The sequence below is a fragment of the Platalea leucorodia genome (genome assembly GCF_965183815.1).
Source record: "Platalea leucorodia genome assembly, chromosome: 4".
Classification (NCBI taxonomy): Eukaryota; Metazoa; Chordata; class Aves; order Pelecaniformes; family Threskiornithidae; genus Platalea; species Platalea leucorodia.
The window spans coordinates 120,903,293-120,929,754 of NC_138826.1; the positions used below are offsets into that span (position 1 = coordinate 120,903,293).

At 39.7% G+C, this 26,462-nt stretch overlaps 1 protein-coding gene across 1 annotated transcript in view; it reads right to left on the bottom strand.

Moving 5' to 3' along the window:
- Positions 1-5,168: 5,168 nt before the first annotated feature.
- Positions 5,169-26,462, bottom strand: part of CDC123 (cell division cycle 123) — a gene marked incomplete at its 5' end in the record, with an annotated part of 28,615 nt that continues 7,321 nt past the window's right edge. Inside the window, 7 exons of the mRNA XM_082310227.1 lie at positions 5,169-6,209; positions 7,027-7,164; positions 8,995-9,123; positions 14,462-14,490; positions 18,198-18,320; positions 21,335-21,410; positions 23,070-23,118. Of these exons, the coding sequence (XP_082166353.1) occupies positions 6,183-6,209; positions 7,027-7,164; positions 8,995-9,123; positions 14,462-14,490; positions 18,198-18,320; positions 21,335-21,410; positions 23,070-23,118 (571 nt within the window). The 3' untranslated portion in view covers positions 5,169-6,182. The remainder of the gene's footprint in view (positions 6,210-7,026; positions 7,165-8,994; positions 9,124-14,461; positions 14,491-18,197; positions 18,321-21,334; positions 21,411-23,069; positions 23,119-26,462) is intronic.

Sequence of the window (26,462 nt, forward strand, 5' to 3'; positions counted from 1 at the left end):
GGGTCCTCAGCACGGGAAGGACAGGGAGCTGTTGGAGCGGGGCCAGAGGAGGCCACAGAAATGATCGGAGGGATGGAGCACCTCTGCTATGAGGAAAGGCTGAGAGAGCGGGGGTTGTTCAGCCTGGGGAAGGGAAGGCTGCGGGGAGACCTCATTGCGGCCTTTCAGTACTTAAAGGGGGCTTATAGGAAAGATGGAGAGAGATGTTTCACCAAGGCCTGTAGCGACAGGACAAGGGGCAGCCGTTTTAAACTGAAAGAGGGTCAGTTTAGATTGACATGAAGGAAGAAATTTTTCATGATGAAGTTGGTGAGACACAGGCACAGGTTGCCCAGGGAAGCTGTGGCTGCCCCATCGCTGGAAGTGTTCAGGGTCAGGTTGGATGGGGCTTTGAGCAACCTGATCTAGTGCCAGATGTCCCTGCCCATGGCAGGGGGATTGGACTAGCCAGTCTTTAAAGGTCCCCTCCAAACCAAACCATTCTGTGATTCTATGATTCCCAAGCTTTGGAAATACAGACACTGTTGATGCTCAGCATTGTGCCTCCAGACCCTCCTGAACCACAGGTCTCTCTGTTCCAGTGCTGCAGTTTATATCTCCCACAGTCTCTGCAATGCCCATCAACCATTTTTTACAGAGACTGGCATTGAGTTCCTCCTGGGTATTCCTCAAACTGGTGTACAGTTGTTTTCACTTAACACATTGCTTCATTCTCTTTCCTGTATCTTACAGTCCCAGCTCCAATGAATAATGCATTTACATCCATGCAGTGCAACAATCTGTCAGGACAGAGAGTTTCATAGCAGAAGCTAAGACAGAAACCAAAATTTCAAGCCCCTCCACCATCTGGATTTGAGCCCTAAAGACTAGAAATAACAAGTATTGATTGTTTTCTTTCTCTTAGCTAGAAATGCTATTTAGGAGTCACAATTCTCTCCTGAAAGTTTATTTGTAACTAGCATGCTTCCATGAAGACAGGTTCTGAGAAGTCGGCATTTTTGACCCCCCAGCCAACCAACCTTTCCCTACAGCCTGCCAAAAGACATCATCAGAAGAAGCCTGGTCAGCTATTAAGAGGACCTTAGAGCAGTTCAAACACTCTTGGTACCCAGGGAGCACGTTGCTGTAATAGTTCGCACACAGAATTATAGCAGGTCCCCCACAGCCCCCCAAAAAACCCCACTCTTACTGCAGTGCCGATGTCTTTATTACTAGAAAAATCTATAATCGCACATTACTGCTTAAGGACTCCGTACTTTTCAGAAAGCTTCAGGTCTGCATAAAATACCCCAGTTATGGCAACAAGTCTTGTTTTAATTCTATATAATTTCAGAACGACCACAGGTTGGAGACTTTCTCCTTGCAGAGGTCATCAAATTCAAACAGAAATAAAGACACTGTTAATTCAACATCCAGGCAAACTTTTCAGACAGATCTATTAAGCCTCTAAATATCAGCATTACCAAGTGTCCATCATGAATCAAAAGCACGATGGTCTGTTTCTGTATTACACTTTAAGGCCCATCTTCTCTTAGCCAAAGATCTGTATTTCAGGTCAATATTAGTTCTTGAAGTGATAGATGTGCTATCCAAACACACCCTGAATTGTATATTCTTGGCCTCTAAGGTTGGAATGATTTACCAGCTCCCAAGCTGATTTGCCTATTTATACTCGCTGACAGATACCCCGTGGGCTTCTCCAGCCCTTCGACACTGCAGATTTGGGACAGTATGTGAAACCTAACATGTTTTTTTAGTAAAAAACAAACAAAAACCCATAAAACCTACAGTATATGAAAACTTAAGACATAACAATAATGAAAAAATGGTATTGAGTATACTTGACAATGATGTACACTTTAAAACAAATCAATAGACTATGATGTAAACAAAACAGTAAGATAACACTTTAAAAACAAGACAAATGTTTATCCATCGATAGTATACAGTAAACCAACAGTCTGCTGTGCAGATGCACTTATCAGGATGGTAGTCATAAAATGATTAAGTGTGTTAATGTGTTATAAAAGTCTATTATAATTTTCTACTTGTATATCTCAGATAACAGAGCACTGTTTGTTAATTGTTTCTATAGTGCCTTTTTTTTTTTTTTTTTTGACATTCCCATTGATCAGGTTTTGGTTAACGAACTAACTCAGTCGTGCACAAAGGTACCAGAAGTATTTTTACACAGGTTTGTGCCACGCTATTACCCATCTCCACGCTACCACTGATCTATTTTGGAATCCTTTCATCTGGCAACGCTCTCTCGGAAGCCTGAAACCATGACAGCTCAGTGTACCGGTCTCTGTTGCTTAAATGGGCATCCGAACTGCATCTCCCCGAGTACCTTTTTTCCGGCCAGCACTGCGTCCTGGACATCAGCAACAGGAGAGTGCAGAAGAATAAGATATATGAAATTTCTATTCAGTTGGGATTTTTGCAAGCCATACACTGAGACTAGAATCCAACAAGTGGTATTTGTTTTACTGAGACTCAGAGGTGGCTATTATTCCCCTACTTTTAGGGGGGTTTTTTCAGATATTCTAGAGCACCGCTCAAAAACATCTCTAAGAGGGAGAGAAAAGTGGACAGAGAGAGGTTTTAAAATTCAGATGAGTATTATCCATTCTGCTGCTTATTCTAATCTTAACATTCACTAAAATATTAGATTGGAGGGTTAAGAAAGATGTGGACAACACTGCAAAAAGAAGAGTCAAACAGAACGGACAGTCTGCAGCCCAGAAGCACAGCAGCCCTATTCCAAACCCTGAACTAAGCCGGTACCTGTCAATAACTGCCACTTACGGGGTTACTGGAATCCTGGTCCCCACTATCCACCCGGGAGGTTAAATATCGCGAGCATTGGCTGGGAAATAACGAGTACTTTCCTTTGGTGCTCCTGGCGGAGCTGCAGTCCAAGAACTGAGCCTCACTACGCTTGAGCCATTAGACACAGCCAGACTTCCCAAGAGCCTGGCAAGCATATGATCTGTATAAAACGACCGCATACTACCTCCCTCTTAAAACTTCTCATGTTTGTCATCTAGGTGACATTACAACTATCTTTAAATAATGTTTTAAGCATATAACGAAGAATATATAGTATACAGCTAGCCCTTACCCAACAAATGGTGATTGCATCATTGAATCACATCAACAAGGACCTCAACAATTGGATTTTTCTATTTTCAAATTTCTCTATGATGGCTAGAGGCAGAAACTGATTTTATGATGACCTGAAATAGAATTAAAGGAGTGTCATATACTATTCAGTTTAAAACTGAAGCATTTTTAGTGTATCAATCAACATCAGCTTCCTCACCTCCCCAAGAGGAATATATTTGTTAATTACCAAAAGGTCATATGGGATAAAAATTCTTTTAGAAGAGGAATCTTTAATCTGGCAGACAAAAAAAAAAAAAAAAATCACCATCTAGTTACCTGAAGTTGGAGAAAGAAGCAAAGTAAATAAAAAGTATGTATTTAAATTGTAAGGATATGATATTTTGGGGAATCCGATTATGTAGAACAGATTTTTATAGTGGGGACTCTTTCTGTATCAGGACCTGAAGATGGGACTAGGAGTTTTGCTCTGCGACCTTTTACGGTTGTTCATCAAGACCGAGCCCAGAGGAAGTGGTGTAAGTTCCTGCAACTCTGAAATACAGTTAGGTGTCAGTGTTTGATAGCTTGGCTGAGCCGTCCATTAATTCAGACTGGTCATCTGTTAGCACATCATAGGGGATAAAAGCAAACTTTGAATTCACTTATCACTAGCATACAACCACAAAGAGAAGCCTTTGACTATGTTAAAACTGTTGAAACTGAAGAGGGACGGAGAGGTAAGCTGTGCCAGGGGCCACGGGTAGGAGACAGGAGCACCACAGCATGTTATTATGGTGGTCCTCTAGTTAGAGGACCAGCACAGGCTGGCAACAAGCAAAGCCATTTAAGGAGCCAGGTGCTGGGCCAGCTTCTGATTCCACTGCGATTTGTCCTAGAAGAGCTCAACTATAAATGCAGAGCACCCACAGAAGACCGCATGCTGTTCTTGTAAACATATGAAAGCTGCCACGGAGTCTAAGAGCTCTGCACTGATTATGGTCAGTTCACGTGGTCACTTGGCGATGCCATTTTCAGGATAAATAACGAAGTCAAGAAACAAAGGACTGTTAAAAGGTTACTGTTCCAGCCTACTCACTTAAAGGGACACTCCAGAGTGCACAGAGTCCCATCAAACTGCTCCCGACACCGTATATGTTCCGGTGAATATCCAGCAGAGAAAGCTGTGGTAATGGTAAATTAATTACTGGAGCCCACAGAAAAGATGCAGGAAACTATCTTACAGATTTAAACCAAGAACCAGTATTTTTTAAAGACAATACTCTCTAGTTCAGAAGCATTTATGAATCTGCTGGAAATTCCAGGGCGTTATCTGTGTACAGGAAGCGTGGTTAGATCATCACAATAGTTAAGTTACGGAGAGAAACTTTAAAAGAAAAAGGAAAGCTTTGTTGATTTTTTATGCTTTGAAGTTCCTACCTGATTCAGAGACATTTATACTCAAATAATCCCTCTGATAAGGGTAAGAAAAACTCATTCAAAGTCCTGCAGTATGGCAGGATTAGCTATAGCCCAGCCCTGAGTTAATGATCATCTAATTTGTGTACAAAAAGCTATCGAGAAGGAGATTCCATCGCTTCAAGGGTACGGCAGATCCTGTACTCTCAGACTCCAGGAGCTTTAATCTGTGATGTTTCATCAATGTATTTGGTAGAACTGGATTCTTAATCTGCATAATCTTTAACGAGAGTAAGTATTCATTGAAAACTGAAGCCAAATAAAGACAGTAAGTAATAATTTAACACCTAAGCTCAGATTTAACATCTAAGAACAGATTGTAACCGAGCACCATATCAATTTGACAGCAAAAGCAAGACAAAGAAACATGAACATCTTTATATGCACACACAAAGTATCACATAGCTGGTTTGAAATAGAAACCAATTTCCAGGGGCAATAAACACCTCCAAACGTCCTTTTGTTTCAACAGGAATTGTTGAAACAAATTACTGATGCCATGCAAACACCTATATCCAAGTTAGTTGGTTCTTCATCTGAAATTGTGTCCCCCCCCACCCATCCCCCATAACAGCAATCAGTAACAAGAACTTCTGCTCCCCTAAACTTAAGTCAAGCTTGCTTTTATAGAAAGAACATGAAGTACCAAATGAATATAGAATTTTAAGAGCTGAAAGAGTAATCATTTTCTTAAGAAACTCAAGAGACGTGATACAAGAAACAAGACTGAGTCCACACATTAAATTACAGGTTGATGTTATGTTTAACTATTTATGTTAAAGCCACAGCTGACGTCTGATTATGTCACGACGTTAAAAAATAAGTTTCAAGAAAGCTTTACTATGAAAATGAAATTAAATTTGGTCAAGTTTAACAAATTTCATAGCTTTAGCTGCTGTGAAAATATTACTTTGCTTGAAATGCATTCAGAATTTCAAATTCCTGAAATGCAAAATTTTCAAACCTTAAGTAGTCTACTGTAGCTATAGCTGTTCTCTGAAATGAAGTATTAGCCCTCACAACAAAGAAACAAAAATCCCTCCTCCACTTTTTATTCTTTTCTTTTCTTACATAAAGGAAGGATGAGAAGTGCTCCCAAAACAAAGTCAATTTACAGTTTTAAAAGGTTACTACAGAAAAAAAATGTACATTCCTTTCTTTCCTTGTGACTATACTGTATTTTATGCAAGACTGGGACTAAATTCAGAGAATGCTTGACGGTTTAACTGCACAAGCATTAAATGTTGTCATATTTATCACCGAAGAGTCCGATGGCATACTTCAATGGCATCAATCTTCACATTAAGAGATGGGAAAGCAGTCGTTCAGTTGCACTCGGATTGTTGCTTGCTTGCACCATGGTATAATTGCATTTAACCCAGAGTCCAGTGAGAACTCACCCTGACCTTTCATGTTTCCCTGAAAAAGCTTTTCTATACTTTCATATAAACCAACAGACACACAGGGCAAACAGCTCTTCAGTTCTTTCATTGACTATAAAAAGCAGGTTTTCTTTAAATCGATAGCTTAATAGTTATGCTAAATATAGCTTTTGCCACATTTCTTGCTTGTAATTCAATGTAATGCTTCTTGATACCTCAGTCATCATCTTGCTGATTTCTTTTCTGTCAACAGAACAGGAGAGTTCATAACGTTAGGACACAGTTATCTGAAGTAAGAGCACTAATAAATCATGACAAGTGTTTCCGGATACAATGGATATTAGACAATGACTGCATTTCTAAGCCATTTTTTGCATGGTAAGAGATAATGTTTCCAGCAAATGGAACAGAGCAATATCAACCCTCTCTCTCCTCCATCCCAAATTATAGGATTTTATTTCCAGTAAAGAACAAGATTTGCCTTGTATGTTAACCAACAGAATCTACAAGAAGCAGAAAACATGGTGGTGGTGGCAGAAGTCAGTGCTCAAGATGAAGGCAACCTGCCGTCTCTTCCCTAGCTTACAAAGATACCAGGTTTTCATGTCACTTTTCATCAAAGGAACAAACAAATTGTAATGAAAAAGGAACAAGGTTGTTTCCTAATATACTTATCTTTTAACTTTTAAAGAAGTTCTTAAAAGCATTAGCTTCAGCCATTCGAAAAATACATTTCCATTTATACTACATATGTATTTACATTTAAATAAGAAAGAAAACAGCTAGGTCCTTCAGTAAGATTTCTCAAACTACATTCACTGCATCCCGTAAAGACAAAATTAATTAACTGAAGTGAGATCAGTGTGAAAGCTTGCTCTTAATCACTTAAAAAAAAAAAAAAAAAAAAAATCAACCCAACAATACATTGTATGATGGCTTCATACATTACTTTTCCTGTAATTATGTAGCCTGTGTTAATTACAAAAGCACAATTCCAGGCACTTTGATGTTGCCATTTCACAAAGATGGAAGGTCAGAAATTTTTTTCGCTACTTCTTACCAGTTTAAGAAAGTCAATTAATTTGTGAACATCCTCTCCTGTAGACAGGTCCACAAAATCTTTCGGCAGTCGGTAACTCAGGTATGGACTAGGCTGGACAGTAACTTTACTGTTCGTACAACGGAAAACTGGATAGTCCTTTGGAAAAGATATTGGATAAGACAAGAACAGTGCATGTGAATAAAGCTAGCAATGTTTCTTGAACTCCTCTGTGAGATTGTCCGAGTCACCTTGCCAATGAGTTTATTTAGAATTCATTCAATCAAACCCGCACTTTCTAAAAATTGTGGTTTTTTTATTAAAAACTTTGCCCACTTAAAAGCAAAAGTTAAAATATTCGTAACAGTCAAACAAAGGCATTCATTCCCTCACTTTAAAGTTTCTACAATGTATCAATTATTAACGCATTTAATATACATATGCTTATAACAGTGCTGTAATAATGGAGCTATAAGGAACTTTGGGCAATAGTATCTACATAAATAAGTGGATAAAGAAAATCTTTACGATAGAATCCCTGAACTTGACTTCACAGGTTCCCTGTTTAAATTCATGTTTGCAAATATAACCTTACTAAAATTATGATAAGCTTTCCAACCAATTTACTTACTGAAAGAAAAAATATCTCTATAAAACATCCTCTAAATGCTCAACTGTAGCAATAGGTTTTGGGTAACTTGATATAATTTTCAGTTCAACACACTGACATGCAACATAATTGCCCACTGTATGGCAACAAACAGCTTCATTTTAAAGACAGAAGTTCAGTAGCTTCACATCAGAGCCTGTGATCGGATGTAAGCCGAAGCATGAAGACAAGCCATTCTACTTTTCATCCAGGCTTACACCACAGAAAACGGTGTAAAGCGTCTGGCACTGACAAAAAGAAATCCTCAAAACAAAATTCACGTGTCCCATGGACAGCTCAAGAATTGGGAGCGTGTTTTAACAAAGGAGACACAGCTTTTAGCAGGAAGGTTCATTGAATGGGTTTTCATAAGCAATAGCCACATGGCGAGACTAAGAGAAAATGGCATGAATGATAGCCTGCAGAGTGCCGTATTTCCCTTTCAATGTGTTATGAAAACGATGACAGAACTAAAGCAAAGCTCAAATGTAAATCAGCTCAATAACGTATGTCATTTCAGTCACCTCTAATGCAGTTTAACAGCTAGAAAATAAAGAAAAGCCCACACTATCTGACTAGCCATCTCTCCTCAGACAACTACCAAGTGTTTCCCGAGATCAAGTAACGTGCTACTTTACATCTTCTATCCAGCTGTCCAAGGACTCGTTGAGATGTGAGGACTTGGTCTCAAGCATGCAGTGAGAAAAAAGCTGGAGTACAAATAAATGAAGACTATTTCTCCCTCTCTGTAATAACGGGAAGTTATTTGTTTTTATGGAGGCAATGCAGCTTGGAAGAGGGATAGAAAAGCCCTGCTCTGCAAGTCCAGGGAGTTCAACCAGAGGACAAGGCTTCCCTGAGGGTATTCGATATGAGGAAGAGACAGAAGTTAAGCTTCTTTTTGCCTTCCCCCAAACATAAATCTGGAGCTCTGGGAAACTGTATGACAGATATCAGGAACAAAGCAGAACTTAAAGTGATTAAATAGAAAAGTAACAGATTTTAAGAGAAATTGAAAAGAGCGCATCAAAACTGCATAAAAGCAAGTTTCAGGGCGTCTTCTTCACAATGTGGTCAAAGCTGCAATAGGGGCTTTTACTGTTTGAACTAAAAATTCCCTTGCAGGCATCTAAAACTAGCATGTGATACTTGTTGAGGTTAACTACTGTCTAATAAGGCAGATTCTACTTACAAAGAGTTTATGTTTCATGAGTTAAGGACATCCATTTACTTCAATGGGATTTTCATCACAATTTGATTATAACAAAGAAAGAAAGAAAAAAAAAAAGCCATAAGGCCTGCTGGATTTGTTAGCCAGCCTCCCTCACCGCAGGGCTTACCTGTTCCGTTGCTTCCCCTTCACCTTGGTCTCCTTTCAAGTTCTTCCCAGAGGTCAGTTCTTCCCATGTAAACAGCAGGGAGTCTGTTACTTCACCAAATGGGTTAAAATCTATTAACCAAATTTTACCCTGCAATGGAACAATAGAAGAATTAAAACAAGCCACAGAATTAAAACCAAAAAAAAAAGGAAAAAAAATCAGAATACACATATGTTACTGTAGTATGCTTGGGCTTTAGATAAAAAGATGTCAAAATTGAAATCACCTGGTTTTAAGCACTTAAAATATTCTAACATCCTTTACATTAGACACAGTTTTAAAACACGGCAAGCTATGACTGACTTAGTAGTTTTTCTGGGTTTTTTTTTTTTTTGACAGAAGATCAGACAGAGCTCAAATAAACTGAATTCAGTTCTGTGCAGGGTGCTTCCAGATGAGACCACAGAAGTTCTGTCTAATCCCCATGGTCCTCCAAGACAGCATGAACATGGAAGGGGAAGGGGGGGCAACCAAACACAAACCTCAACCAAAAAACCCCACCCAAACAGGGATTTTGCTTTCCATCAAAAGCCACCTCAGCACTGCTGTCCATTCAGCAGTCTACAAGAATTGCTGTTCTTGGGCTCAGAAGGGACTCTGAAAATACAGAGCAGGGTCTGCAAAATGCTAGTGGAGATCACGAAAGCTGAAAGGTGCTGCACAGATATAGGTAAATAAAGAATAACTTAAAGGCATTTTTAGTATAGCCATTACGCATAGTCCAGGCTAGTTTCTCCTGCCTCATCTTTAATATATTTGTGTTCCAAGCAGTTCTGGTAGTATGCACAACAGCAGGCCTGTTTTACAAGTGAAAAATGAAAGCAGAGAGACTAACGTGACTTATTAAAGGTAACAGAGATGCCTGCGGAGGAGCAAGAAATAGTTTGCGTTTCTTGAGCTACCTCAAGGTGCAACCCCCAGCACAGGGCCATCTTTTCTTACCCAAGAAAGTGTCATCTATTCTAATACAACAAAACGTTAGAATAAACTATGATGAAATATGAATACAACTGGTAGTAAGAATTTGCAAAACAAGTATGGCATCTGGAAGAAGTCAGATCTATCAAATATGGAAAGAAAAAGGTTACTGTAACATAAGCAGGACTGAAGGGGTTTATTGTGTTTATTAAAGATCAACTGAAATTGGAAACCAAAGCCGAAGACCACATAGCTACTAAAAATTTGTTTTTTCTTTCTTTCCCTCATTCCTGAAGGATCTTCTTTCTTGAAGAGAACCTTCCTGTCTTGGTACGAACAGCAAACATCTTCAATGACTTACACTACAGCCATCTGGTTTCTAACTTATAAAGATGCTTTTGAAGCCTTCAGTCACAGGGTAACGTGGAGACTTCCTCTCCCACCCACACTGCCTGGGCCACCCCCACAGGCACTAACGCACCATAGAGTAGGAAACGCATGGAAACGCATACAACAGAGAGCAGAAACGCTCTGGCTGGTCTGTTATCATCCACAGCGAGTTACTCATGCAGGTGGGGGGAGTCCCAGCACAGATGAAACCAGTGATATTACTTGTAAACTGGAGCGGAGCCAGCACCCCGACCGGTGAGTGTGTGGTTGCACGCAGGCTTTCGCAGGTCTCTCTCTCAGGGCAGATCCACGGGGTACAGCTCTCGCAGAGCAAATTTGAAGAAGCCAATGCACCGCAACAGCAGCAGTGAAACCAAACGGCTACAAAAGAAACTGCAAATTGTGGGGACACAGACCTGCGCGGTTTCTCACTTGTTTCTGCATGGCTAAGTTGCGACACCTCTGCACTAATATTGACACCATTGGTGCAGAGAGCGAACAGGGGCAAGCTCTGCTCTCATTTTCCACCTCTGTTCCTCTTCAAAAGGCAGTCACAAATTCTCATTGTAAGTGATGTTTTACTTTTGCTAATGGGGACATCTTGTTAGCTCCAAGGCAGCAGGAGGAGGAATCTGTAATTTTAGATTCATTCTATCGCGCTAGAAAAACAAGCTAATGAACCAATTTAATCACAGACAGAAGCGATGGCTGGCAAAGTTCGTTCAGCATTTCAGAGAATCTTTCCCTGCATCAGAAACGTTTATACTTAATAAAGGACTTCCCTGTGAAAGCCTTTCACAGAGAGTCCTCCTCGCCACAAATACATACAGCTTTTTCATAGGAACTCAAGATCATTTCTCGAGAGAAGAAATGTACCCTGGAAAAAACTGACAATTGGTTTTGAGACTACTGAAAGCGAGACCTGTTTTCTGTGAGGACCCAGCAATACTTCTCCCTCCCTGCAGACAGCAGTACACCATCTACAACACCAACTGCTTCCTTGAGATGGTCTTAAATCTGCACTGAGCTTTGGTAGCTGCAAATTGGTAAGAAGTGGTAAAACAAACTAAAAATCCCTTTTCAGCGCTCATTAAAGGGAGTATATACAACTCTGGGTCAGTAACCAAACTGTCTTTTCTTAAGATTAAATGCTCTTTCAAGTCTTACATGCAATGTCATGATTTAAATGTAGTTTCAGATGACTTGTGCTGTGTATCTAAAGAGCAGTAGTAAAGCTATTTATCTGCCATCTTCTGGTATTAGTAATCTTTGGCATACGAGAGCACAGAAATGCACAAGCCAGGAAAGCAAAGTTGTGCATATCTGGAGGGGGAAAAAAACAAAAAAAAACAAAAAAAACCCAACCTGCATTACATAAGGTCTTTTTCTTCATCCTAAACCAGGAACCAATAAATTTACCATCTCATGTCAGCTTCACGCTTTGTTTTACTAAAGCATTAAGCAAGATGCTGCTGAAAGGAAGTCCCCATGACAAAGACTGTTTAAAGGAAGTTAAAAGATAGATAAAATGCAAACTGAACTGTTACATCTCCCTAACTCCAGCTGCACCTTCATGCACAGTGACAACGCTCACAAGCGGAGACACAAGCAGTAGTTTGCACGCTGACAAGAGCAGCTGTGAGCTAGCAGTGGTCTGGAGCCCCTCACTGCATTTCTTTGTCTTACCACAGTGACTTGTCTTGAGCATGGTGACAAGTTGTTAACACCTGGGAGACGCAAAGAGCAACAGCAGAGCTGATTCTCAGGCTTGTCAGCTGTTGCACAACGATTGTGAACTGCTAGCAGCACAAAAAAAGAAGTGGATCCAAATGAAAACAGGCTACCAGTCCTGCAACATAGCCTCTTTAGGACTAGGTCTCCAGATCATCTAGCTTGGAAGACTGTATGGCAGCGTTTCTTCTTTAAAAGATGGCTTGTCTGCAAAGTCAGGCGCTAGCTCAGATGAGCTCAGTGAAGAGAGCGTAACAGGAAAGGCAGACACATAAAAGCTTGTTCTCAACCAGGCCACCGCTGCTTCTATGCCGCCCTCCAACCCAACGAGCAGGACCTGCGGCAGCCTACTCCGTACCATCTCTCAAGGAACTAAAGCAAGCACGGGGAGGGGGTTGCTCTCGTTCACAACCGTATCAAAGAACAAGCTTCTCCAAGCTGAATATTTAGAGTTCGAAGAATTTAAAATTAGCAGACACTGGACATTTCTCTCATTCTGTAGGTGAGGTTGCCGTGCAACCAGCCTGATGAGGAGCACGGGCTCTGGAAATTAATCACACTCGGCAACACTCAATATTCTTTTGCTGCCTGTAACTCACATACAAAGGGAGCAATGAATAATACAGTTGCAAACCACAAAAGTATGTGTGAAAGGAGGAGGATCTGACACACAAAGGGCTATCTGGCAGTTTACGAGACGTGAGGGTAGAAGGGACCAAGAGATATCTACAAACAGATATATTTTATCTTGACAGATGAAGAAACACTGCTCATTTCAGATCACACAGGCTGAAACCTTTTACTTAAATCATCTGTCTTCATGCCTCAGCTGTGAGGCAGAGTACCCAACAGCAGAACCCGGTTCCATGCTGAAGTGTTGCTCCTCATTTTGCCTGACGGCATCCTCCAGTCTGACGATCTGAGCCTGGGCAGGTAATTTTCATTACCATTCAGCATAGCCTTTTTTAACCCATAGCCTGATTTTAGGTACCTACGTTAAAAGCTGTGCTGAGTAACAGTACAATAGTTGTTTTCCACATGACACACATTCCTGTTTAGTTTCTGTTTTGTGAACTATGGCATGGTTTACTATTACACAATTACAAAATACTTTAGCAGCATTCAAAGTCAGAATCAGGACTTACTACAAACACTCCCAACTCAACTCAAATGAAGACCTTCTCCAGTCCCATAACTGTAAACAAGTCAAAAAGTGGGACTCATAAATGTATATAGCGAAAGTATATAGCCTTTTTTTTGCATTTCTGTTTTAGGATTTGGAAAACAAATTAAGCTAAAACAAAGACTTACTTCTCATGCACTAATGTGATTCCCCAAATCAGGTTTTGAGATTTTAAGGTTACATAATGTGTTTTTGGTTGTGGTTGCTTTTAAAACAACAGATGTATGTCTCTCAAGCACAATTCATCTGACCCGTGTGTCTCCGTTGACACTAGGAGAGGTCAAGGTGACTAACTCTGAAGTTCAGATGGGACATTTCTCCCCACTCTGTCACTATCTGGATGTTCAGGGTTCTGATCTGCCGAGCACTCAGAACCACAGCTGGAGCAGTTTGAAAAAAAAAATAATTAGCTTCCATCTGTCACAAACTGGGCACACAACATTCATATACTCTTTTGACAACTATCCCTTCATAGCCTAGACTTCCATGTACAAAGTACAAGTTATCATTTTTCAACCTCACACGGATAATCTGAAGAAATATTAATGACTAGTTTCGACGAGTTCAGATGCTCTAGGGAAAAACATCACAGGGGGAATTAAAAAAAGAAAAAAAAGCAGCCCAAGGAATGATTTTTTGTAAGAATCCCCCCAAATTTTTTTTAGTGAGCAAAATACTGCCCCCGCCTTATTTTTTGAAATATCACAGCCATTCTGGCTAATGTTCAGATACATTTCCATCAAAAGCACCTAGAGTAAGCACTATGCAGAGGGAACCCTAGCAACAGGTAGTGCTTTACTAAAACAATTTAGTAATGTTGCATGATATTGATTAAGTACCCATCTCAAAAGGAAACTAAATTGCCTTCAGTAGACTCATAGAACTGGCAGAACTGCAGCTGAAGCCAAAATTATGTGCTTTAAGGCAGACTGCTTCTCTGGAAGGTATTTACTAAATAATTACATCACTGTCACAGACATATTTACGCCCCTAATCCTATTATTCTCCCACTGTGCACAATGTCTAACATCAAAAAAGACCTGGAGAACAGAATGATAACATCAAGTAGTTTGTTTGTTTGTTTGTTTTTTCCCCTGCCCAGGACCACTTCTAGGAAGACGAAGCTAGTATTTGCTTCATCTCTGTAGCATTTCAGGAATAGTTTCCACAGAATAAATAGTTATATACAACCTATTGTTTACTTACCCTGCTGTCTCTGTACACATCAAAAACAACTGAAAAGGAGGAAAAAAAAATATGTTAATCTTAGAAAGATATACAGTTTCACAGAAGATGTCTAAATCTGACTAGATACCTGTGTACACAGCACAACCTGCAAAGTCAGTATGTCTAAAGAACTGCAAGCCAGAATTAGGTTCATTTCCAAGAGGGAGCTGAAACATTTAAAGAACTAGTGTTAATGCACCGAGAGATCGGCTGCCGGGTTTTTCCATTTAACGCTGGTTTCTTCTGTTAATTTTTCCCCCCAAGGAAGAACATTTGATAAACTCTTAGCACAGAGAGAAGCTCATCTTCGACATTACTGCTGTCAGTTTACAGCAGAATGGAGAAATTTCAAGGAAGGATCAAGACTCCACTGTGCTAGACATTGCACAAACATTTAATACGAGAAATTTCCTGCTTGAAGGAGATTAGGACTTCAGCAGATAACAAGACTAACAGGTTGTAGGAACAAAGAGGTTGGTGGGCGTGCTGAGGAGGAGGTGGCAGTGAAATGACTATGTTTAATGTAACCCAGAGCAGATACAGCACACCTACCCATTATCAACAACTCTTTCAAACAGACCCTTTGCTACTCGGTGACTGACGCAAAGCTGCCGTGCGTAGCTCCATTGTTGTCCCTCCCCTTGACTTAATTAAGCGTGACTCTTTGTACATGCATCTTTCTATTAGCTTCTGTTCTGTATGGTTAAACAAATCTTTGCCTTTCTATTCAGCTAGGGAAATCGACAGATAAGCATTCAGGCATGACTACATGCAGAAGTTGTACCAGTTTAGCAGAAGGAAACAAAAAGAAAAGACAGATTTTAAAAAACATCTCAAATGCTGTATTGTCACTTCCATCACTAATAAGGAAGGGAATATTTTAGCTAAGAGATTTCCCAATACATGTGGGATAAACTAAACTCAGGATATGACTGAAGAACACTTGAGCCTCAGTAACTACTCAGGAAGCTGCCCGTCAGTAACAGGGACGTTGATTGATCACGTTCATGCATATAAAGCTACTCAGCAGCTTAATCTAACATTTCATGCGAAGTTGGCTGGGCTAAGGGCAAACCACAGCTCAACAGCACCAAAGCCAGTCACGTAACTGTTTTTGACCATATAGGCTAAAAATCCACACAGCTTTTTGCACAAGCTCAGTTACGTCAATTTAAAATGTCACTCCAGAATTAAGTGCTATGATTTTCTTGAGAAGACAAGCCCTTGGTGGCTAAGTCATCATGTGAAGAGGAGCACAGCAACTCTAAGTTTCTTCTCCAGCTGTTCAACTGAACTTGTTGCCTGTACTGTGTCCTCTCATTAGTCATATTTCATTAATGGAAAACTTGCACCCGAGCTTTATTATAAAATGACAGCTGTCAGCTTAAAGCAAGCCTATGGCAATCATTGAGGCTAATGGCATTTAGTGGAATTTACATCCCCGTTAAGACTGACTGCACATTGGTGACTAGTTCAGGACACTCACAAACACTGAACAGAGAAGAAAACCTGAACTGTTCCCTCTTCTTAGGGGCCACCTCAGGGCAGGAGCATCGTGTGCCAGCCAGACTGTGGTAAAACTTTACCAGCAATTGCTCAAAACGGAGGGTAAGCCAAGGCTCGACTCTACAGTAAGTATCGATACCTCCAGAACGCTGTTCTTACTGGGCTCTTATGAAGGGTATTTAGAAGGTTCTAACATCATTTAGAAGTATTTATAAAGCTGTTATCCTACTGCTCTGACTCTGCAATGCTTCAGCTGCTCTGACTCAACTCTTCCATCTGGAGATGCTACCAGACCAACTGGAAAAAGCAGAGCAAACAGCATCAAAATCCCCAATGAAACAAGAAGTCAGGAAAAAAGCTATAATACCTTTCCTTTTAAAAGCAAACAAACAAGCAAACCCAGATTTTTACTGCTAACAACACATATGCTACCAGACAGTGGATCAAGGGATATGATGGGGGATGAATGAAAGGTGGTAAAAAAAGCAAACAGAAAACATTTTCTGCATGGCATTTCTCTGCAGATGGACAAGTCACCAGCATTTAGTGCCTAAGAACAAAAGGTTAACAAACCTTCATCTCAGAAGGTCACCCTGAAACCTCCTTTTCCCAGAAGGTAACTCAGATGGCATAGTTTTATGTCCTTTACATAAGATGACACTTCAGACCTTTCAGTTCACCAGACAGCAGTTTCGGAGCCTAAATCTAGGCATCAATTTCCAAAAATAGTGCCCTGAATTCTTATCTATCAGTTGATTACATACCAGCTGAAATTATGCCGGAACACAGAGGAAAATTAAAAGACAGTAATCGGAATGTCAGATCTATATGACTGATCTTACTTCAAAACGTTAGGGCTATGGACCTATTAAATGAGTATACTGATTTCCAGACTACTAGTCTTCTCCAAGCAGTGGCCCCTGAGAACTTCTCTGGACTGAAATAAAGGAACCCTGCAGAGTGAAATTATTAAGAATTTTAATATAACAGAGACTGGCATTAGAAGGTATCTTTTTCAGAAAGCCAGAAAGAAGAGATCTATTTGATCGCTCTGGTGGCTCAGCAAAATACCTAACGATGTTCAAAACTTACCTGAAGGTTGAGTTTTCAAAGCTTTCTAGAAGACAACAACTGCCAGACAATTCTTATGTTTATGTATTTTACTAAACTGAGGTTTGGTTCATGCCAGACCCACTTTAAATTTCTTCATCATATTTTTCACCACTACTGATCACCCATCACAACCAAACACTATTCAATTCTCACTAAACCCTGTCAGGAAACTATTTCCAATAAAATTTGCAAAGGACTCCACATTTAAAGAACAAGACAATTTACTTGGGCTGCTTAGGTGTATCAAATACTGTGGCCTTTATTCAAAAGTTTCAGCAGCTAAACTGCTGTGCATCAATATTCTAGGAGAAATTATTATAACTTCTTGAAAAGAAACTTACAACTCCTTTCTTCAAGGAATAATACATCAATAATTTAGCAGCAAACATCTGACAACATCTTTATAAACAAGTATTCTTACTGCTGAATACCTTTTGTTAAGCATTTCCTACCTCACTTCTCAGGTTTGGAATTTTTCTTAACTAAAAACAAGTGTTAGGGGAAAAAGCCTTAAAAAAAAAAAATCATTATGCCTTCTGAAGGGCTATTTCACCCATTCGTTGTGTTTTTCTGAAAACCTCCAGCCTATTCCTTCAGGATTTGGGGGGTTTTTTGTTGCCACTTTTATAGTCATTCAAAAACTACATTGCTCTGCATGCTCTAGCCACAGAAGCTGTAAGACTCTCCCAAGTTAAAAAGAACCAAGCCCTGTGAAAGCAATAGCTATGAAGAGAGAGATGATATCCACAGACTTAAAATATTAGGGATTATTTATTGAGAAGTACTCATTTTAACACTGATCTCCAGAAGTAAATTGGGATTTAGCACATTATGGCAACTCGGTGCGCTGTGGAGGAAACGAGCCTGGCTCAGCAACAGCAAGGGGGCGGGAGGACAGGTCTCATTTCTATGGAGTTTGCCCTGCAAGGCCTTTCAATTTCAAACCTCTCAGTACCCTGCAAAAGAACTTCAAAGAGTTAATTTCTGATTATGAGTCTTTGTAACTATGCGTGCAATAAGTATTTAAAAACCTTCATAAACATCCTCTTTCCCTCCCCCACGCTCCCCTTGCTAATTGAAGTCTTAAGATACTTACAGTCTTCATCCAAGAATTTATACTGTATGTGTTTCTGGAAAAACTCCTGTATTGATCTACAGATCTCCTCATGTTGCTTAGAGATGTGATCGTAGTATTGAGTGTAGTCCCTCTGTGATATACCTGTCAATAATTTTAGTTGATTATAAAGAGCTTTAGGCATGCAAAAAACCCAACCAGACAAAATGCGGTTATGAGAGACATGCATGTCATCTATATTTCAGAAGACAGGGTTCTCCCAAGTTTCAACCATTAAGAATTACTTACTGTTTGGCTTTATTCTCCAATACTTAAAGCACTTCCATTAGGAATTTTTTCCTTAAACAGTTCTGCCCTACATTTTGTGAACCTCATTTTATATGTACACTCTTTGACTATTTTAAAGTGAATTTCAGGAGGAACCTTTGCCTGCATTTAAGTTTCCAGTTTCTGTCTTTTCCTTTCAGTTTTATTCCCCCTGGTTACTCTGGTCAAAAACTTTTTCTGTTCTGCACATTAGATTTAAGGACCAGAATTTGGAACCATGAAATGAAAGGGGTAGAGGCCAGGCTTGCACATTAGCAAAGATGATAGATCCTAGCGTACCATAAAGATTCTCATTTAACCGATTTTTTAAGTGTGGAATAAAGCGTGCCTGTTTGATAAGGCGCTACAGGTGAAACCTTAAATCCTAAAATCAATGCGATGGCATGCAGTCTAGTACCTTATTTCTTCCATTTGACCCCCTCGAGGGCTGTCTTGCATATCTGACATTAGATAAACTATTCCAGCTACATCACAAGCTCTTAATTTCAGACATTTGTTTGTCTACAAGACAATAGTTTAAGCTGACCTCAATAGGATTATACACTTGCATGCATCTTAAGTAACAGAAATTCTCCTACGGGATGTGTCAACATAAGCCACTGCAGTACCCTGCTGGACAAATGTCAAATCAAGACCCGTCCCATCACTGCAGAATGAGTAACTCATGCTATTTAGGAAAGAAAAAGCTACAATCCCCCAAGAAAGATGCATCAATGATGGCAGTTTGCTGTTTTAACCATATACAAAACAGAGATTAAGTTTTACTGTAAGACAATGCTGACTACCTCCAAAGATGTGCTCTTTAAAAAAGTTCATACAAAGTTTATGATGTCTGTGGAACTTTGAATTATTAATACCACTGCAAAGCTTAACTCAGGTCTAAAAACAAAAACCAAGAGATGGTGGCATCTCAGGGGATGCAGATGTGTAACTGGAAAATCATTCACTATACTGTGCAAGTATCACTCCTTAGTTTGACTGACAGGCTTATTAATTTTAAGAGCATGGGAACATATTGTGAAAAATCTTGGAACTGTCTTCAGAAATGCAGCTGGAGTGCTAGCTAAAAAAAACCCATACTGGTAGATCTACTATTTCAAAACCTAGTAGTGAAATGTACAGAGTGTTTAATTAGCCGGTATACAAAAGCTCTGAGGTATCTGAAAGTAAATATCACTATATATATATATATATTCTATAATAAATCTACATTCAAATGTTTTAGAGGTTAATACAGTGATGCATATCTCTGGCAGCTGTGGTGTTCCAGCAGCACATAACAGGACAGGATTCAGCTCTTCCCCCTTCAGAAAGCTATGCCAGTAGCCATTAAGCAATACCGGCTTAATGAAGAAGCTCTGCTATTAGCGAGATCAACTCTGTTACAGAGGACTGTAATAAACCCTGCAATTGGCATGGATGGAGAGAGAATGGGAAGATGAGCTTAGAAGCACCAGAAGGAACAGCCAAATAAAAGGGCTATGGGAACTGAGAATGGTATGTGTTGACAGCACCTAGATTAGCACATCCCAAAACATCTATGTGCGGCTCCATAGGACACCCAGATCAGGAAACGAAGAACAGGGAGTACGTTCCTGATGATTCACAGAGGTGGGACAGGATGGAGCAACAAATTGCTGACAGCTCCTAACAGGTACAAAAAGGCACATCCAAAACAAGCACATAGTCACCATGCTGAGAAGAAGCCAGGAAAAGCAACGAGGACTAGATAGCTAATATCCCTTCCATGTCATCACAAGGAATCCTGGACAGACCACTTGTATATATGCATCTTGGTGCTTGTGAATATGTAGGTATGAGACAGACAAAATGAGTAAACTTGGTTTTATTTTAAAGCAAAAAAAAAAATCACCTTCCTTCCTATAAAGTCTGGATTAGAGCTTTGCTACATCACTGCTATAACATTTGCTTGTTAGAAGAGTTTAGGCAGAAGGATTCGATCTTGTTAAGGACAAATGTGCACCAGTCCTGTGCTATTTACATTTCTGTTCATCTTTAAAGATTCCATGGTAGACCACACCAAAAACTAATTCAAACTCCAGAACGGTATTTAGCCTGAAATTAAGCCCCTCAATCCAAGCACCTGTATGTGCACTAGACATCTAAGCTCCCACTGTAGTCAGCAGAGAATAGTCGATACACCCAGAGGAGTATAATTCAGCTAAATTTACCCTAGAGCTGCCTAAAATACATGCTCTAGCACAATCTGCCTGTCTTCCAGCTGTCACAGGTCTCCCGATGCACCCACCAGCTCTTTGCATGCCATGGATACCCTAGCTGTTCAGTGCCACTTGAAACGTTTTACATTTAGGATTTTGAACCAGAGTAACAGATCAAGTTTTCTGACTAAGCTACGCTGAATATAATATGAACTCAGACACCTCGTACACCTGTAGACACGTTCTGACCTCGGCAACTTTCTGCATGTAACATCCACGTGGTCACATTTTATCAGCAGAATACCCAATTGCCTCTGTATTCATTCTGCAAGTGCAAGATGATGCAATTCGCTCCTGAATATAAAATAATCACTTACAAAACAGCCTTTTGGTGAAGTTTCTGAATTAGCAATTAGAATTAAGAATATTCCCACTGTAATACTGAGCATGCTATGTCATCAGGCTTTCAAGTACAGTGGAAGGAGAAACGTGGCGTGCCACATTTTAAATTACAGAAAGAAGAAGAAAACGTTAATTCCAGAAATGAGGTGTGTTAAGAAAGAACTTTCTGCATATTTAGTGCTAATTCAAGGAATCAGAGAAGCTCCTCAGAACTTTACCTAATAATTTTATCTTTACGAAAATCCTTACCTATAAGCTTGTTCTCCTTGACAAAGCATCTGAATTCTGCACCAGGGATTAGTTCACACCATTTGCGAAGAACGAGCTATAGAGGAAAACCACATGATAAAAGTATTGTTTCGGAAAAGTAACAGGTAACTTTTTGTCAACGGGTATATTTTCCAGATCTACAGTTTTGCTGTAATGATAAGACAACCTCTGAAGTTATTCCTGATACAAGAAAACAAAACAATCTTAACGTGCAGTTCACATAATTACCTGAGCGAATACTACAAAGCAATTAGACTTAATATTAATTTCATAGAATCACAGAATGCTTTTGGTTGGAAGGCACCTTTAAAGACCATCTAGTCCAAACTAGTTCAAAGCAGAAAGGTTCAGACTGGGCATAAAAAGAAACTTTTTCACTGTGAGGACTGTCATGCATTGGAACAGCTCCCTCACAGAGGCTGCGCAGCCTCCATCCACTGAGGTTTTCAGACCAGATTTGATAAAATGCCAAGGAACCCGATTTGATCTCGTTGCTTACCCGGCTTTGAGCATGAGAATGGACTAGAGACCTCCTGAGGCCCCTTCCCACCTTAATTATCTTATGTTCTTCCACTTTGTATGGCATTTATAACTGTGAAATTATCGATGAAACAACTTCAAAGTTACATTAATGATAAAGCATGGAAAACAAAAACACCCTGCTGTACAACACAACAAATCTGTCATGGAATTGGCAGAAAGTTGCTCCCTAGTCAAAAGAGCTGATGAGCAGAATTAAATTTAACCAAATCAACCTCTATTCTGGTATACACCCAAGCAGAATTCTGTGACGCCTGTGAAGGCGCAAACCAGTTAAAATAAGGACATGGGATAGAAATAGTAACCAAACTATTATAGTCAATAGGACAGACTGCCTGGCAATTAAAGCATATCTCTGGCACTTTCTCAAGCTTCTGCATTTCCTAAGCTGAAGTATTCAGATGGATCCATTATTTTGAGGGCCTCAATTACTGCTCAGGGGTACTGGAAAATCCCAACATCTATCAACCGCAGTAGAAAAACCTCAGTAATCAAAGGTGACACTCCTAATTACAGTGTAAATATTAAACTCTTCATTCCAACTTTCAGATGTCCTGTATTTTTAAAGCACATTAAGATAGTGCTTAAAAAAAAAAAGAGTTAATTCACTTTTCTAAAGTCCTTTAAGCCCACAGGGTGATGACAAATGCTATATTTACATAAAAATTATTAGAGACATGACTAGATGCTATCATAAAACCTACAGCACCGCAGGAACAGTTTAAAGCATTGTTAATATCTACATTGCTAACTTAACATTTTAATCTGGTGACAAGCATCTGAAACAAGATATGATAGACTACTTCAGTTCAGGATGTCCCCAGCCACTACAGCTAGCTTCGCTCTTCGTAACCTCAGTTGTGATATTCATAAGCAGCATACTATCAAGAATACATGACTTTCAGCTACTGAACTTGTCCTTCTTGGCAAAACCTGACAGACATGAGAGGAAACTGCAAGGAAGCGTCAAAAGTCTGAACTTTATCTCATCTCTGATTTGTAATTAAATGAACTCCTTATGACCTGCAGTGCTTAACCAGGCTTCCCCACACTGCCCAAGCAACACAATGAAAACAAACAAAAAAAATTTTATGGGCACATACCCAAGCACAAATGGCAGCCTGCCTGTGAGCAATTCATTTAAATTACCTAGAAATCATGCAAAGAGTCTTACCTCGTAGTCCAAGGAAGGATCAGGGGAATCATCAGTACAGTGAATAAATCTGGAAAAGTAAGGCACAGGCATCAAAATCTGCTTTTACATATAAGATTTTAGCCATAGTGAGAAAAATAAACCTGAACTGTGAATGACAAAAGCTACTGTTAAATTATCTCCAAGACATACAAACCAAGTAAATTCAAGATATCAATAACAAACCTCCTTTCGACAATTATCGGGGGGGGGGCGGGGGGTGGGGTGGCGGGGATTCTCCTCTTTTCATCTAGCGTAATGTGGAAGCACTTAAATTTGGACAGGGATGTGGCTAAAATGTCAGTGTTTATCCATTGTTGAGGTTTTTTTGTTTGAATCAACAGTGCTGTTCCTTCCCTCTTCGTTGCTATGTTGGCATAACTGGATTCTCAAAGAACCAGATAAACTTGAGCAATCTAACCTAGTTTCATTGCAGCATGTTTTCCCTAGTACTTTTAGTGTTTAACTTCCTAAACCACACAACAGAGACACATCATCATGCCTTACAGCAGTTCATTTCCATGAATACAGGATGCAAAACAGCGCCACTCGGCACTTCTGATGCTGCAGCACGGTATCTTTCTAAATTAAGAGCCTTAAGAAATACTCTTACAAATCTCTTGAGAGTGGGAATAAACAAAACTATTTCCATAACTGCAAGCAGATGTCAAGGTTTTGTCCCTTGTGAGTAGCTGACTCTGTGTGCTGCCTTTCAGGAACTACCAAGAAAGGAGGCACTTATACCCAAGCCAACTTCTATGGACCTTTTTGTCAGTTTACAGCAAACTTTGCAATAAATCCTGTAACTTTCACAGGGAATTAGCAAAAGAACATGCGTTCTCCTTCCAAGTGTACTCTCTGATCTTACTGGCAACAAACTACTTTGATGCACAGAAGAACTGTGTAAAGGGTTGCTGCTGAGCAATAGTCTTAAATGGCAACAGTTGAGCTATCTCCCTTTGGCACCGAACTTAGTTAAGCAATCCAAAAGTCTAACATCTCTAATACAAGCATTGCGTTTGTAAGACATGGCTGCCCAGCCTTTGGTTTGAAGCGAAAAGCTATTGTAAGAGTTCATTCAGTATGCAGCCAGCAGAAATAAATTTCACACGTTTTAGTTTAGACTTTAATATCTATGACGTGCAGAAAAGAAGGGCGATAGCAGGCATGCTTTCCAAAAGTACTGTAATCAAACAGATCATATATATCTGTAAGCCTATGTAAACAGACAACATCCTTCAACTACGGTTTATATTCCCTGCAATTTAAGATCTGTCAAGGCAACAGAAACAAACTCATGAGACCTTGCAGTTTTGTTAGACTCAAAACTCCTCCCTTACTAGCATACGTGCCTACCATGCTCAAGGAAACATCCCCCCCCCACAAAACCAATTATAGACTGTATGTAAAAAGGCAGCTGAAGTCTAGCACGTGGAGTTTTACAGTCCCTGCACACTAGGACCTGTATTACCTTTCACAGACTTCCATATCTGAGATCGAGGAACCCGCAATCTGCTTCATTCCAATAACATGCAGTCTTTTCCAGCAGTCAAAAACCAGCCTTAGGAACAATCAAAATTATCCCCTGCTCAACCCCCAAATATTTTGGGTGAGAGCTATGTGGGGAAAGACACTTCCTCTTTCCTTCTAAGTCAGAAAATGAAATCCTTGGGCGCCATCCCAAGCCACACAGGCTGCTCAGGTGTTGCTGCCAAGTCAAGCAAACAGGCAAAATGGTAAATATAGACAAAAATACTGCAAGATGCAGTAACGTTATTCTTCTTGAGCCTTAATGACACAGGACTGAGGACAAAATGAGGAAAAAATGGGAGAACGCAGCGGAAGACAAAATAAACGCAGGTTTTTGTAGTCTCTTTTTCCTTCTAGATAGTATCATGAGTTTTTGTTAACAAAAGGACATTACTACTACCTCTTTTGTGGGGGTAAATTTTGGGCAACTTGAGGTAGTTGCAATTTTATATTTTTTACCAACTTATTGTAGCATTAATTGTCCAGACCCAGCTGAATTCATCTATTATATATGGCCTTTTGAGCATAAGAGGCAGAAGGCTAAACAGGGTTTCTTTAACCCGCATCCTATTCAGGTTTGGAGGTACCTGAAGGAACAATCAGAAAGACTTCAGGAACCCAAAACTGAGAGATTTCTTTTCTGAAGCCTTGGAAAATTGTCATTTTGAATACTACTAAAGGTGAAGGCGTTAAACGCTACTGCTTACAGGCCTTGTGCTGTGGTCAACAGCTTGTTTACAGATTTATACTTAGATGTCAAGAACAGAAGGATCAAGGTCTCTTTATATGCAGCAGCTGTACATTAATCTCCAAACGCATATACCTGACAACTGGACACACTACACGAAGCCATTATGCAGTTTAGTTTTCAACACTGAGAAAAGCAATTTAAGAAGGTTTGTAAGACCTCCAGTACCTTTCCTGCTGAGAGAGCCATGAATTCATTTGCAAATCACTGAGACTATTCTGTGGATAATAAATTATTATGAATACAACGAGAACTGTAAAAGTTATTCTGCACCTAACAGTTCCCCTGCTATCATCTCACAATTTTAAAACCTTAATAAAAAAAAAAAAAAAAAATCAAGGAGAAACTTTGAACAGCCTTTGAACTGCACCTTTATTTCTGGAATACTGAACCTTGCTGGAACTTCAAGGACTAAAAGAAATAGGAAATTCATGCACCATTCAGAAGAGGATCTTGTACTACACTGTAAATTGCTAGGAAAAACGGGATATGAGTAAAACCTCAAGAAGAAAAATCAAAGGCCTCATTTTCCACATCCTACTGTGTGGAACTGCCTACCTCGAAACAGATTATACTAAAGTCTAAACCAACAGCTACTGTTCTTGCAAAAAGGTATCCTGAGCGCCAAGTCACATCTTTATGAGCCAACACTGCCTCCTATGTTCTGTTAGAAGAACACAGGCTGTTATTCCTCCACATCTCAGAAAAACTTTATAATTTCTTTGTAATTTGTAATGCAGTATTTAGAAGCATTAAGTCTGGTACCAAAAATGTAGTCAGAATGCTAGCTTAAAAACAAAAAGGACTGAAACATCTGCTAGGTTTCAAAGTTAAACAATGTGCTTAGGAGCCTTATGGGCTAAACCTCACTCAAGAGCAGACTTTCACAATTGTTCTCAGAAACAGGCACTTAAATTTTAACCAAGCCCTCTTATAAACACCTAAATAAAAAAAATTGCATCTCCTCTCCTGTTCCTTTGTATCTTGCACATTAATACATTTGGAAACTTCTCCTTGCCCTGGTGGGAGTTGTTTCACTTGCTCCATTAACCTAGCAGATATTTCTTACCTAGCAAATGTGGCATGGGTGGTCCCTT